General features: G+C 59.1%; 1 protein-coding gene across 1 annotated transcript in view; it reads left to right on the forward strand.

Moving 5' to 3' along the window:
- POLN (DNA polymerase nu) overlaps positions 1-12410 on the forward strand; it is a 114262-nt gene extending 101852 nt beyond the window's left edge. The window contains exons 11-15 of the mRNA XM_044225950.1: positions 3846-3956; positions 6409-6487; positions 10328-10395; positions 11638-11693; positions 12312-12410. Of these exons, the coding sequence (XP_044081885.1) occupies positions 3846-3956; positions 6409-6487; positions 10328-10395; positions 11638-11693; positions 12312-12410 (413 nt within the window). The remainder of the gene's footprint in view (positions 1-3845; positions 3957-6408; positions 6488-10327; positions 10396-11637; positions 11694-12311) is intronic.
- The last annotated feature ends 1310 nt before the right edge of the window (positions 12411-13720 follow it).

The raw sequence follows: 13720 nt of genomic DNA on the forward strand, positions 1-13720 counted from the left end.
TTTTTTTTTAATTATTTATTTATTTGACAGACAAAGATCACAAGTAAGCAGAGAGGCAGGCAGAGAAAGAGAGAGGAGGAGGAAGCAGGCTCCCCACTGAGCAGAGAGCCCGATGTGGGGCTCGATCCCAGGACCCTGGGATCATGACCCGAGCCAAAGGCGGAGGCTTTAACCCACTGAGCCACCCAGGTGTCCCAGAAGTGCAGGAATAATTTAAAAGCATATTTTAAAAAGCAGAAAAAGAAATTTGTGAACAGAAATGGGTTGTATTCAACCCTAGATATTTGGAAAAGAGCAGCACAGTGAAATGAAGCAGGAAGAGTTGGCAGGAGCAGGAATTCATGAAGCAGGCCACAGGAAAGCAGGCAACACCAGGTAGAGAGGGGCCTTCGTGCTACTAAGGAAGGAACAGCAGCAGCCCAGTGGGGCCAGCCTTCCGAGTGGCTGTGGTGCACTCTCTCAGGCTCCCCTGGGGTCCCTCAGGGTCTGGGCTGTCCCAGCTCTGCCAGGCCCACTGGCCACCTTCTTCTCTGGAGCCCCCGACGGCCCTTCCCCAGGTGCCTTCTGACCGTGCATTCAGGCACCAGTCCCAAGGCAGGGCCCCCATGGGCCCTGACTTCATGCAGTGCCCAGCTCCCTGCAGCCTTGGTGCAGGGCACAGAAAGCCAGCAACCTGCCCCCACCCCCAGCTGGTGTCTAACAGGCCTCAGGCTCCCTGGACCCAGGGCTTGAGCCTCCGCCTAGGACCACCTGCACCCTAACCTACTCGGAAACGTTAGAAGAGGGGTAGAGTGTGGAGTTAGAATCACTATGGGCAGAGGACAGTGAAGGTGCAGCAGGCTTTCCGTGGCTCTCCATAAAGAAACTCATGGAATCCTCACTGCAATTCTTACATCGGCAGTCTCCTTGCCCAATTTACAGACGGAGAAAGTGAGTCACCAAGAGGTTAAGGTAAGTGGCTTCTGAAACTCACACAACTACCAGGTGGCAGCGGGCTGGGACCCACCAGGGGCAGCACCAGCTGGAGTCAGCACGCTCCCCTGCATACCTCTGCCTCCCTCCCTCACCCTCAGTTCCTGAAGGACCATGTGTGGGGCTGTGTGCTCTTCAACACAGCTGCTAAACTTCTGGGTAAACACTTTGAAGAAATCCTCAAATGATCATTAAAATTTCTGACACACAGAGGTTGAGGACCAGACAGCATACGAGCTCCTCATTGTCTCTGGGCCACAGCTCAAGAGCCACGATAACCCACGAGTAAGCAAGTACATGCAGACAGTGTCAGAAAGAAGGCATCGTAGGGGTGAGAGGAGCCAGCAGACAGGATTGTAGGGGTGAGAGGAGCCAGCAGACGGCACTGTAGGGGTGAAAGGAGCCAGAAGACGGGATTGTAGGGGCAATAGGAGCCAGCACAGTGCCAGTACAGGGAGTGGTAGAGGGAGGCACCTGGAGAGCACCGTGTACCCCGGCCTCGCTGGGGTGAAGTCTGAACCACCAAAGGCCTGGCCAGAAGGGCCTGGAGCAGCGCAGGGGTGCACAGGCAGGCCAGGGCAGCCCAGAGGCCAGAGAAAAGGCCGGCAGGCCCAGACCCTGGGGGGCACACCACCCACCACAGGAAGAACCCGGGGTTTGTTTTGCATAAATCAGTTCATGAGCATGGGAGAAAGATTGGCAGGGGAGGCCAGAGTGTGAGCTGGAGCCTCGAGAGCCATCTGAAGGCATGGGGCTCCAGCCAACATCTGAGGAGGACTGGATGGAGAGTGCGGGCAAGAGACGCTGGAGATAACAGGGACCGCAGACTTGAGGGTGGCCCGGACCCCCAGGCGTGGAGCTCTCCATGTAGGCATGCCCGCCCTGCTAGGTCTGGAGCAGATGGACCAGGCTACTGTGAGCAGGAGGCCCGGGTCCTTCCAAGGCCTTGGGGAGAGGCCCTACCAGGTGTTCATGTGGTCCGCTCCTCTATGCAGTTGATGAAAGCAAAATGGAGAGGCTGGCTCTTCCACCCAGGCTGGGACAGCAGCTGGTCTGGGAGTCCAGCTGAGGGGAAGGTAGGTCGGCGACCCATTTAATTCGGATTCCAGGGTGGATATTTCTGCAGTCTCTCCCTCCGTCCCTGTGAGATTGAGGGCCACTGGCTGTGCTGGCCCAGGAATGGCTTCGAAGAGCATTCCTTCCATCCCCTGGCCCACTTCCTAAGCACAGTGACATGAAGTGAGGGCTGGGGGTCACCTCGCAGTGTGGCCGGGAGCGATGAGCCCAGCCCTGCGAGCACTGGGTGAAGCAGAAGTAAGATTTGGAGTGTGTGGAGGCAGGGACTTCAACTTAGGGCCATACTGAGCTCAGACTTTCCTCCCACAATAAACAACTTGAAAGCTGGACAAATGCACGGGACAGCTGTTTCAGACACTGGATCATGGGCTATGCCCTCCTCTTTCCATTAGAGCCTCTGAGCAGCCTGAGCACATGCAGGAAGGGAGCCCAAGCAGATGATGATGTCTCACTAAGTGAAGGGGATAAGATCAGGATGGGAGACGCACAGAACCAGAGAGCAGGGAGCCCAGTGGAAAAGGCACTGCACCAGTCTGGAGAGGAACACCTCTGGTTTTGAGCACCAGGACACACACACTGAGTGGGGAACCCTACACGATGAAGCAGAGTGATATCTGGAAGCAGTAGGCTAGATCGTTTCAGAATCCATACAGCGCTAGCTGTCTGCATTCTGAACTTTGGAGTGGACAGTCCTCATGGGACATCTGCGACAGGCAAGAAAGAGCCAAGAAGAGACCCACCCTAGTCGTGGGTCTGAACTGGCCCCAGTTAAAGGCTCCTCCAAACCTACCCCGACAAAGCTTAAACACAGGCCTCAGAGGCAGCAGATGACCTGCTCGGAACGGGCCCGCCAAACACCCTTGAAAGGAAGGCAGCAGAGCAGAGCTGATGCTCAGCAGCTAAGACACACAGCATGCAGCCTCCAGCCCAGAACCACGAACCACGCAAAGAGGCAGAGACTGAGTAATTCAGGCAGAGGCAAGGGCTCTCCCTGTCCTCACTGCCCATTCTGCTTAAGAGACTTGATGTTACCACCTGGCATGCAGCAGATGCCCCGTACGCTGTCATTTCTGTAATTGTGATGTGCGTGGGAAAGTCTTCCCGTCCTCAGACATGTGAGATCCTGAGTGTGAATTCAGTCTCACGAGCACCTCAGAGAACACAGGTCTTCATGGTCAGGAACACACTCACCCAGCACAGCATGTTTGTGTCCGTCTTCTTCAGGAGGACCTCGGGCAGGCGGTCAAGCTTCTCAGGTGGTGACCTCAGTGTCCTGAGATGGAGCCCCATATTGGGGTCCACAAAAGAGAAAGAAAAGAAGAGGACTGCAATATTATGACACTTCAGGCCCCACAAAACTTGGGTCTACCTTGTGGGAGCAGGGCCGCTCCCTCCTTGAGTAGAAAGTAGACGAATGCTTTCTCCCCATCCCGGCTGCTGCCTGGTCCAGAAGGACTTCTGCACCTGAGCCCCGCAAGTGGCCTTTCATAGCCTTTACAAACTGCCCTCCCCTGACCTCTGTCAGCTGTGGCTGCAGCCGGAAGTCAGGAGGGAGAGCCGCCACAAGGCTGCTCTGCTTCCCACCACGAACCCACTCGCCCCCAAGACAGACCGGGCAGCCAGTGAGCAGAGCTCCCCACCACACTTGGGCTCAGTGCTGCAGTGAGGAGGGATCCTGCCGGGGCCCCTGAACCCCAGGTGGAGGAGGCCGTGCCCAAAGAGGGTAGGTGAGCACCAGGGCACCGCACAGCCTGTTTATCTCTGCCTCGTGTCCTCTTCTCCCTCTCATGACCCAGGCTACGTGGCATCCATCATGGGGAGAAGGAGACTGCTGCCGAGGGTCCACGCACAAGACCAGCAGCTGCGGGCACAAGCTGAGAGGCAGGCCGTGAACTTCGCGGTGCAAGGTATGCAGAGCTCCTCGGGCCACCTGCCATGGTTTCTCAGGCACCACAGGGCTGAGTGACACGCCTGGATTATCAGGGTACCAGTCCCTGCTCCTGTGCTCCCTGGCCTTCATGGGGGAGGCCCAAGCAAGATAACGCTTGGCGCTCAGTGGGCACTCAGGACTTCGGGGCTTTTCTGGCAGGCAACACCATCCCGACCTCTGAAGAGGGACCTTAGGCTTTTGGAGATTCTCTGGCCAGGACAAGGGCGAGATCTGGAACTCAGTCCCTGCACTCTTGGCCTGGGGCTTTCGGTCCTGCCTGTCATGCCTGGCAGGGGTAAGATCTTGCAGCAAGGCCTCCAAGACCCAGCAGGCCTTCCTAGGTCCCGCAGTCCTTGGTGGCAGGCAGCTGGGAGGCCCGAGGGCACGCGGTCTTCCCCGGTCATGAAGACTCTTCTGTTGTCTCTAGCCACAGCCGCCAGTAGCTCACATCTCTGCATATAGGTGGAGAGGTAAAACGATAATCACAGGCTCCACACACCATGGGCCACAAGCTCTCCAAGGGAGGCCCCAGGCAGCCTGGGAGTCAGGTGTCATCCTGTTGGTGACTCGTGGGTCACAGATGGAGACCGGAGACCCCCAGGGCCCAGACATGAGGCCTGAGGCAGGACATCACCACCTGCCCCCAGAGGGGGGTTCTGCCACAGGAAGGCGGCCAGGGACCCCAGCAGACGGGGAGCAGGCAGCTTGGACTGGAGGCAGGGTGGAGATCCTGTCCCCGTGAGTCCTGCAGAGAGGGGACACGGCAGCCCTGAGTTCAGACTCAGCCCCCCGTGCATTGTGTGGACAGCAGGAGGCCCAGTGGCAGCTGGCAGGACAATTGCTAGGATCGATCTGGGCTCAGTATAGAATCTTCCAGAAGTCCTGTGGACCCACATGACTGGCCAGACAGGAGCTGAGGACGGTGACAGCCCTCACGTCCTGAGATGGCATGTTTTCACGTAGGAGGCTGCTATCAGGCCACGGCTGCATGTCTGTCCACTGGATGTGCTCAGTGATGCCAAAGCTGTGTTAGAGTCCTTCCAGAAAGTCCTGCACAGGAGACACCTTTGTTTGAGAGGCCAGCCAGGATATCCAGCTACCGTGGATATGACCTCCATGCACATGTGTGTCTCTGCCATCCATCCACGTAACAGAAATCTGTGTGAGCTGAACTAGGTGCCAGGAGCAAGCAGTGGCCAGTGCCGTGAGAAAGTTCAGCCTCTGACCCATCAGCCAATACGACCAGCCGTGATGCATCCACCTCCCCTTCCCCACACACCCCTCCTGCCTCCCCCATTCTTGTTTCTCCAGCTCTGTGTCCTTTTCCTGACAATCCACTCCAGGGCAGCCCCCCACCCCACCTGAGACCCCTCACCACCAGCCGGCCGGCCTCAGAGGCCAGACTTCCATGTCCAGCATTCCTGTCATACTCTTAGGAAGGGGACGTCCATATTCTGGAGGCTTAGCCATACAGTGGAGGAAGGCAGTCCATGGACTAACAACCTTTACCCCTTCAGGAACCTTGGGAACCATGAATAGCTAAAGCAATTTCAAACCACAGTGAAATCTGACTTCATGTTTCCCATGCCTGAGACACCTGCTGTGTGTCTGGCACTGGAATGGGCATGTCCCCTACACCGGCCAGCACCTTGCAGAGTGCCCAACACAGCCTCGACCCATGATTTACCCTCCCCAAACCCAGGAGGCGTTATCATCGCCCCAAGTGATCCACTGGAGAGCCAAGCGCAATGAAGTCCAGCCGCCACATGGCTGGTCAGTCTATTCGCTGGTGTAGCGGGCAGGATTCTAGATTCTGCAAAAACTGTGAATATGATATCATTCCCATGCTTAGGTCAACCCACAGGGGAAAGGGGGTTTGCATCCACAGCAGGCCTGACCTCATCAGGCAGGCCCCTGAAAGACCGTGTAGGGGTGAAAGTCAGGGACTCACCGCAGCAGGAGCCCTTCAGGTGGCTGTGAAGAAGCCAACTGCTTGTTGACTGAGGGCCTACGGCAAGGACCCGAAGGCAGCCTCTAGCAGCTGAATGCATAGCTCACAGCTGGCAGCCAGCCGCAACACAAGAACCTTGCTCATTCACGGCACGAAATGAACTTTGCTTATGACCTAGGGTCACTTGGGAGTGGGTCTTCCCTCACTGAACTTCCACGTGAGGTCATGTTCAGGTTGCACACTGATCTCTGGCTATGAGGCCCCGAGCAGAGGACCCAGGCTTATGGGCTGGGTTCTTGCTCAGCAGGAACTATGGGATGGTAGATCTGGGCTGTTTTCACCTGTAGGGCATGGGGTCCTGCATTCCACAGCTTAGAGAATGAAGACAGCCCTGCTCGGCGGAATGTGCTGGCTGAGACCCTGCTGCAGGGCCCTGGACCTCACATCGTTCGTGAAACAGAGCCCTTTGTCCCCACAGGCTCAGCTGCAGACCTCTGTAAGATGGCCATGATCCGTGTCTTCACCGCCGTGGCTGCTTCCCCTACCTTGACAGCCAGGTCAGTGAGTGAGTGGCCACTTACCCAGCCTGACCCCTAACCCTGAGAAGGGCTCAGGTGGGAGGCCTGTGGTTCTGTGGGTCAACACCGTGGCTGGGCCACGCACATGCACCTCCCAGGAGCAAAGCAATGCCTTCCACTTCCTATGAACCCCAAGGAGAGGGGGCCCCCAAGCCTCGGTTCCTCTCAGCACTCCCAGGGCAGCGCCTGCCTCCCAGCTTGGGCTGAGCGAAGTGCCCAGGAGCCAGCTCACGGCCGCTGCAGTATCAAGGGGCCACCCACCTGCAGGCATGAGGAAGTCTCGCCAGGTTCAGCTGGTGCGGAAATGTGTCTCCCTAGGTGTGTGTGAGCACCTGCGGGCCCAGCCCAAGGTCAGGACATAGACACTGCCCTCCACTCCGCCACACACTCCACTCCACCCCCAGGGCCTATGGCTGCCACCACCCAGTGTGCTGGAGACCCAGCCCGGTCCACAGAGCCATGGGCTATACTGCCTCCGGTCTACAGCTCTATCCAGTTTCTGTCTCTGCCTCCGTGGACGAGCATCCAGGAGGCTGGGTGACAAGGAGCCCCTGTCCAGCTCTGCTGGCCCAGCCTCACAGCCGCCCGAGGTCCTGGCACCAGTGCAGGTGGCAGGGGGCAGGTTCTGCTCCAGAACCCTGGGACTCCTTCCTGTCCGCTCCTCTGGAAGTCCCCTAGAGAAGTTAGTGTGTCAGAGCCAGAAGGCCTGACCCCTGCTTGGGCACCATGCACTTGTGTTTGCCATGCTAGGGGTGGGCTCCAGGCCAGAGCAGGCCTGTTCCTGCAAACGGGCCCTTCCCAGGTGACAGGGCTGGGTGGCCACATCTCCAGCTTGTGACCAAGGTTGGGGGGGTCACCTGCACAGCGGGACCCTCTCCATCTGAGTTCCATCTTGGCTTTGATACTGTTCTACTTCTCAAGGCGTGATTTCCATCCTGATCTGAGGTCCTTCATCTTTCCTTAAAAAGGCTTCTGCTACTTCACAGATTTCATATTGTTCATTTTGATATTTGAACCTGGGTTCTTTTGGCAATTCCAGCAATTCTGTGCAGAATTTTCAGTGGGCAAAGGCCCCAGCAGAGACCGTGGGTGGTGTCCTAGTGAAGGACTGGGGACAGGACTGTCCCCAAGCCCCACAGAGCTACCCAACAGCTCCTTCTGCAACCCCTGTCCCAGACACTGCCTCCCACTGACCAACCACCCTCAGGAGGGGGCCTCCGTGGCTGCCAGCAGGGCCTGGGGAGGAGCGAGGGCGGGCAGGGGTCAGATCTGTTGCTCTCCGTTTCCTGGCCCTGCACAGGGGTCTGGGGCTGTGTCTCTGGTTTCTGCCGCCACTGGGCAGGGGCGGGGTTGTGGGGTGAGAAAGCAGAATGGGAAATCTTTCCTCTTGGTTTCTCCTGCTCCATGTCCATCTGCTCCCCCCGCCCTCCGCAGGCCAGTGAGTGTTGGGCCTCCAGTCCCCTGCCCCTCAGGTTCCCTGGTGTGCTTTCCACAGGGTCCGTTTCAGAAGGGGCTGGAGCAGCCTGTGTAGCTCACCACCTTGGCCGGAACCGAAGGCTGCAGGGTTGTTCAGCCTCTGTGATATCATAGTCCAGAGATATCTGATCCATTTGGGCATTTTGTGGGATTGATAAAGGAAGATGGTCCGTGAGGACTCGGGATCTTCTTCGAGGAGTCCAGAGCTCAGCACAAATGGTTCTCACTCTGGGTTTGGCACCCCGCTGCCCCCTCTCAGGCTTCACTGTCTCTGGGAAAATCTTCCCATAGCAGATAGGATGTGTTAGAACATGAAGCGGTTCAGTGTGGAATCTGGGGCCTTTCCCACTCTGCTCTGTTCTTCCCGGAGCAACAGGAGAAGTTTTGGGTCAAGGTTAGAATAAGCCACCATGAGCCACGTGTGAGGACATGAGATGCATCACCAGAGGCTTGTGGTTGTGCAGAGTGGAGCAAGTGCCCAGAGAGCCTTCTCCAGTTGCCCCCAGGCCTGCAGCCTTGGGCCCAGAGCAAGAAGGCCTCCGAACTTCCCACTGCCAGTTGTTGGCAGAGCTGTCAGCTCTCAGGGATCCTGTCTTGGCCTCTCAGGACATGGGGCTTCTGTGAAAAGGCTTTTCTAAGATTCAGAACACGTCAGAACCAGAAAGAAGCTTCAGAAACGTTGAGTATAGACAAGGGGAAACCGAGGCCCAGAGCCTACCCATGTCCAAGACTGTACAGAGCTGGACCAGTGCTGGGCCTCCACACCTGAGCCACAGAGCTGCTCCTTCTGCTCCTGCTGTGCCCCTGCCCCTGCCACCGAGAGGCCTGGGAGAGACACCCAGTTCTCTTGCTCTGGACCTCTGGACGGAGGCTCCCTCCTCAGACCCTCCCCTCCTCCCTTGCCCTTGAGTACAGGGACTGTCGGTAAGATGTGGAAGACAGGGCCATCGGCTGGCCACCAGGGGTGCCCTCTGACCTCTGGTCTCCTGGCCCTGCGTGGCTCACCACCGTGGGGCACAACACCATCTCCCGGCCTCAGGAATGAGCAGAGAAGGTGTCGGAGATCCAGGAGAGGCAAGAGACTCAGCCACACAGTGGGGAGCTGCCTGGATGAGCCTGGGCTCTGAGATGGCTGGGCAGCCATGGGACTGTTCCTGACGCTGGGAAGGGCCAAGCAGGAAGGCTGCAGGTGGTGACAGGGGGTTGACAGGGCCAGGGTGTCATCCAGGGAGGCCGGCCTCTGCTGCAGCCCTCATTCACAAGAGCATCGAGAGGACAGCGGGACAGCGGGCAGCCACTGCTCAGAAACAGCGGGGTCTGACCCACACACTCAGCTACCCCACATGGGTGTCTCTGCATTTTTGTGCCCCAGTTTCCAGCTGGAAGTCCAGGAATGTCGCTGGCAGCTGTGGGAGCGGTGTGTAAGTGACTAACGACTCAGGCCTATTCTTAGGTTGCTGCCACACTGGCGGCTCAGAACTCAAGGCGTCACTTCAAGAAGTGTGAACTGTGCTGCTGCTAAACCTGAGAGTTTCTGCCACTTGAACACGAAGATCCTGTGGGAGCGGAGGTCCCACCGTCGTGCCCCCAACCCATTCTGGCTTCTAGAGGGCGGCCTGGAGGTCGGGCAAATCCTCTCCCTGCAGGCAGAGACAGACAGATGGACGGGAGGAAGCTCTGTGGGCCCCTGGACCTGCGGGCAACACTCACTTCTGCCCCGCAGTAGGAAGAGAGGCTCCCTTTCCCAGGTGGGCTTGCAGTCCAGGGGACCACCAACCTGGGGGAGCTCTGTGCATCTCTCCAGCCCAGCTTTCCTAGTGTCTCTGCCTGCCACCTTGTTCCTCCCACACCACACCTGCAAAGTGACAAGGTTCGGACGTGGTCTCTGACCTCAAAGGCCCAGTCCTGGGCTCAGCAAGTCACACACAGGGCAGAGTACACAGGTCCCCCCCTCCAACATTCCCATCCTTCCTGTGGGTCATCTGCACCACGCCTCCCCTCCCTGAGTACACAGGGCAAGCCACTTTCCTCTGTCCCAGGCCACAGCCCCCTGCAGGCATCATCCTCCCAGAGCACCTATGCCAGCCCAGACCCCACCTTCCACAGAACGTGCACCCCTGCTGGCCCCTGGCACTTGACCCAAAGCCCTCTCAAAGCTCCCAAACAGGGACGTGCTGAGGGCCACCGGCCTACACTCTGTGGGGAGACATTTGCATCCAGTCCTGCTGGGTGTCCCACGCCCCACCCAGTCATGTGGTCTGGAGTGCCCTGTGTCACAGGCTTCCGTAGTGGCCACTCGAGGCCACAGCTCAGGGTGTTCCCTGCCCCCGCCATGTCTTGCAGGCTGGTCGCCCAGCTTCACGACGAATTGCTGTTTGAGGTGGAAGAGCCACAGGTTCCTGAGTTTGCAGGTGAGCCGGCCACACACAGCACCTTCCACTTCTCAGAAAGCTAAGGCCACTCTGGCTGCCCCTCCCTGCCCCGTGCTGAGTGAACCTGCCCCACCCTGGCCACGCCCTAGTTCTCCCTGTGGGGCCTGCCTCAGCATCAGGGCTCCTAGATAATACGGACTCCCCTTCTGGACTTGTTGGCTTTGTGGCCCTCGGTCCCAGACTGCAGACTCCATCCTACCATCGGGACTGCCTCCCTTGGTGGGGTGGTTCCCTGCATAGCTGGTATTTCCCCAGTTGGGGGAGGGGACCAGGGTCCACCTCCACCCTTAGGAAGCACCTGGACACCCCTGCACTCTCCAGCATGGCCCAGGCTGGGGGTGGAGTGCATGCTTCCCTCCCAGGGACCCAGCAACCCTCTGACCCAACCTTCTGCCCCCACCCCCAACCATCTACACAGCACAGAGAAAGAAACAAGGTCACGGAGCTCAGGTGCACTGCCCTCAGTAGCCACTGGCCCACTCCAGGCACCCCCAGAGACGGGTCCCCAAGGAGCTGGCCCATTAAGCCCGCAGCCAGAGAGGGGAGAACCACTCCTTCAAGGGGTCTTTCTGTCACAATCTCTGTATCAAAAATTATAGATAACTTAGTAGGATGGAATGAAATATTTGTTGATCAAAGAGACAAAGTGTTCTGAGCAAACTCAGAGAAACATTGAGCCAGCAGACCCCTCCCTTGCCTGGGCTGCTCCCTGTCTTAGGGCTAGAGAGCAACTGAGACCACACGGCCGGCCCAGCCCACCAGCACCACACAGCTGACCTTCCAGGCTTTACCATCACATGCAAGTTCATGGGCATTTGGTGGGAGCATGGGTCCTCCTGCCTGTTCTGTGTCAGCCAGGATGGCCCAACGTTCCCTCCTCCTCCCAGCCCCAAAGCCTCTGGACAGAGTTAGAGGCCTCCAGTACCCCCCACTGCCCAGGCCCCCACTGGCTGAGCCTGGGGCTGGGGGGAGTTGCTCAGCAACCACAGCTAGGGCAGCTGAGGTGCCATCAGGCTTGTGCTGGGTGTGTGGCCAGTGGCACCAGCCATAGGTGATGCCAGGGCTGCTGGATCCACCGGCGTGGCTGGCCGTCTGGACTCAGGGAATAACTGCAGAGCCTGGGGGCCAGGATAGGGCTGGGACCTAGGCATTCCCATAACAGCCCCATCTCTGTCCAGAGGGCTTGGGGCTACCCCTCTCCCCCTCTTCCCTCTGTTCCAGCTCTAGTCAGGGGGACCATGGAGGCCCTGCAGGACGTGCCGGCCTTGCAGCTGCAGGTGAGGGGGAAGGGGCGGGGAGGCAGGCAGGTCCCACGCAGCTCTGCAGGCTCCCTCCAACTGGCCACTCACAGCCAGTGCCTACCAGACAGAAGAGTTGAGTCCAGCTCTCAGAGGACCAAGAGACAGGATGGAGGGCACAGGCAGCCCCCGAGACTCCAGACTGCTGGTCTCCTCCACTGCCCTGTGGTTCCCGGAGGCCCAACCCCCGCCTTCAGTCCTGCAGGGAACAGAGCCGGCAGGAGACTGCAGCAACTGGCAGCCCCTGTCCTCCCTCCCTGTCGAGAGGGAGCTGTTGCACCATGGTCCAGGGCCTTGGCAAGTTCCCACTCAGGGTTAGGGTCCCTGGGAGGGCTCTCCCAGACCCCGTTTGGCATCTTTCTCCTAAGGCACCTGCAGGCCTGCTCCCTGGCAGAGGCCTGGGCAGGTCAGCTGAGCAGCTCAGCCACAGTTGGGGTATTAGGGTCTGGGGGTGCTTGTCTGCCTGTCCCTGTGAGTGTGTGGCTGTGTCAAATCACGTCTTCGGGCCAAATGGATGCCTGGAGCTGGGGACCCCTGCCCAGCAGTGGGGGGAAGGGCGAGCCTGGGACTGGAACTGACCGCCGCTGCCGCCCACAGGTGCCCCTGAAGGTGAGCCTGAGTGCTGGCCAGTCATGGGGCCACCTGGTGCCGCTGCAGGAGGGCACCGGGCCCTCAGCCCAGCCCACGTCCTGCTGAGTCTCCAAGCAACCACCCTGCCACCGCCAGCCCCCTTGTCAGCACCTACCCCTGCATTTTTCGCCTTCATTTTGTCTGTAGCCCCAGGCAACAGTGGGAGGAGAGAACTGGTTTCCACCAGTCCATTGTGTGGCCTTCCCCAAGGTCAGCACTGGGCGCTTTGCATGGGCTCCCAGTGAGAGCCTGTGGTGGAGAGGGCCACATTCACCCCCTGGGCTGTCCCCCGGAGTAAAAGCCTTTTCAAAGCAGACCGAGTCTCTGTGCAAATGAATTCTTCTGGTGGATGGGAGATGCCATGCCCACACCCCGATCCACTCTGCTTGGCCCAGAGCTGAGCGGCTGAGACAGGAGCGGCCTGCCCGGCCCACAGCGGGGGCTCCCGGCCCTTCTCCCACAGAGCCCGGGCTGCATTCCACCAGGTCCACAGCGGCTCAGCACTTAGCCGGTGCCCCAGGAGCTACCAGCAGCCTGGAGGCCCTCCCTTGCTGGCCAGAGCTCCCCGCAGCCATGGAGAGCCCCTTTCTTCAAGGCCTCGCTGACGGCCAACAAGGTGCAGAGAACAAACACAGAGGGGTGGGCAAGGGTTCTGTGCTGTCAGGCCAGGCAGGCCATCCGGGCCTCTGGAGTGAGTGCTCCGTGGTGCCCCCAGCCTTCCCACGAACCTCCTGCTGGCCCGACCAGTCCCTGGGAGCCAGCCAGCTCTCTGACTCTCCTCTCAAAGTGGCTCTCCCAGACCATGCACCCCAATAGCCTCACGGTGGCCCTCCTTGCACAGTGGGGACACGGAGGGACAGAAAGTTTACATCATTGTACAAGCCCACTTGGGTAGTCGGTGCCCAGCCATTCCCACACCTCTGCTCAGCTGCCTCCCCTGCACAGCCCTGCAAAGGTCCCCTGTGGGTCCGGCCTCCAGGTCATCCAGGCACCCCAGGGTCTCCTCTCCCGCGTGCCTCCCTGTCTGGGTTCTGAGGACCCACGCAGCACCTGTTGGGCTGGGGGACATGTGCGAGGCACCCCCTTCAGCAGGCACCAGAGCTGCTTAGGTAGGCGGTGGCTGGGCTTCAGCCTCCTGTGCCGAGCCCACTTCTCTGCTTACTGTGCCCAGCCCTACTTTTCTTGTGGCCTCAAGGTATTGTCACTGTCTTCATGGGCTGCATGAGCACCTGTATGGCCAGGCCTGACCACTGTGTGATGGAACGTTCTAGAATCTGGAGAGCTGGATCCCTCCATGCCAACCGTGGGCCTGTGTTGCACGTCCCTGTGCCTGTGTACGTGTGGGTGGCCTTGCCTACAGGGGGCCTGTCTTTACG

The sequence above is a fragment of the Neovison vison genome, chromosome 11, assembly GCF_020171115.1.
Source record: "Neovison vison isolate M4711 chromosome 11, ASM_NN_V1, whole genome shotgun sequence".
In the NCBI taxonomy this organism is placed as follows: Eukaryota; Metazoa; Chordata; class Mammalia; order Carnivora; family Mustelidae; genus Neogale; species Neogale vison.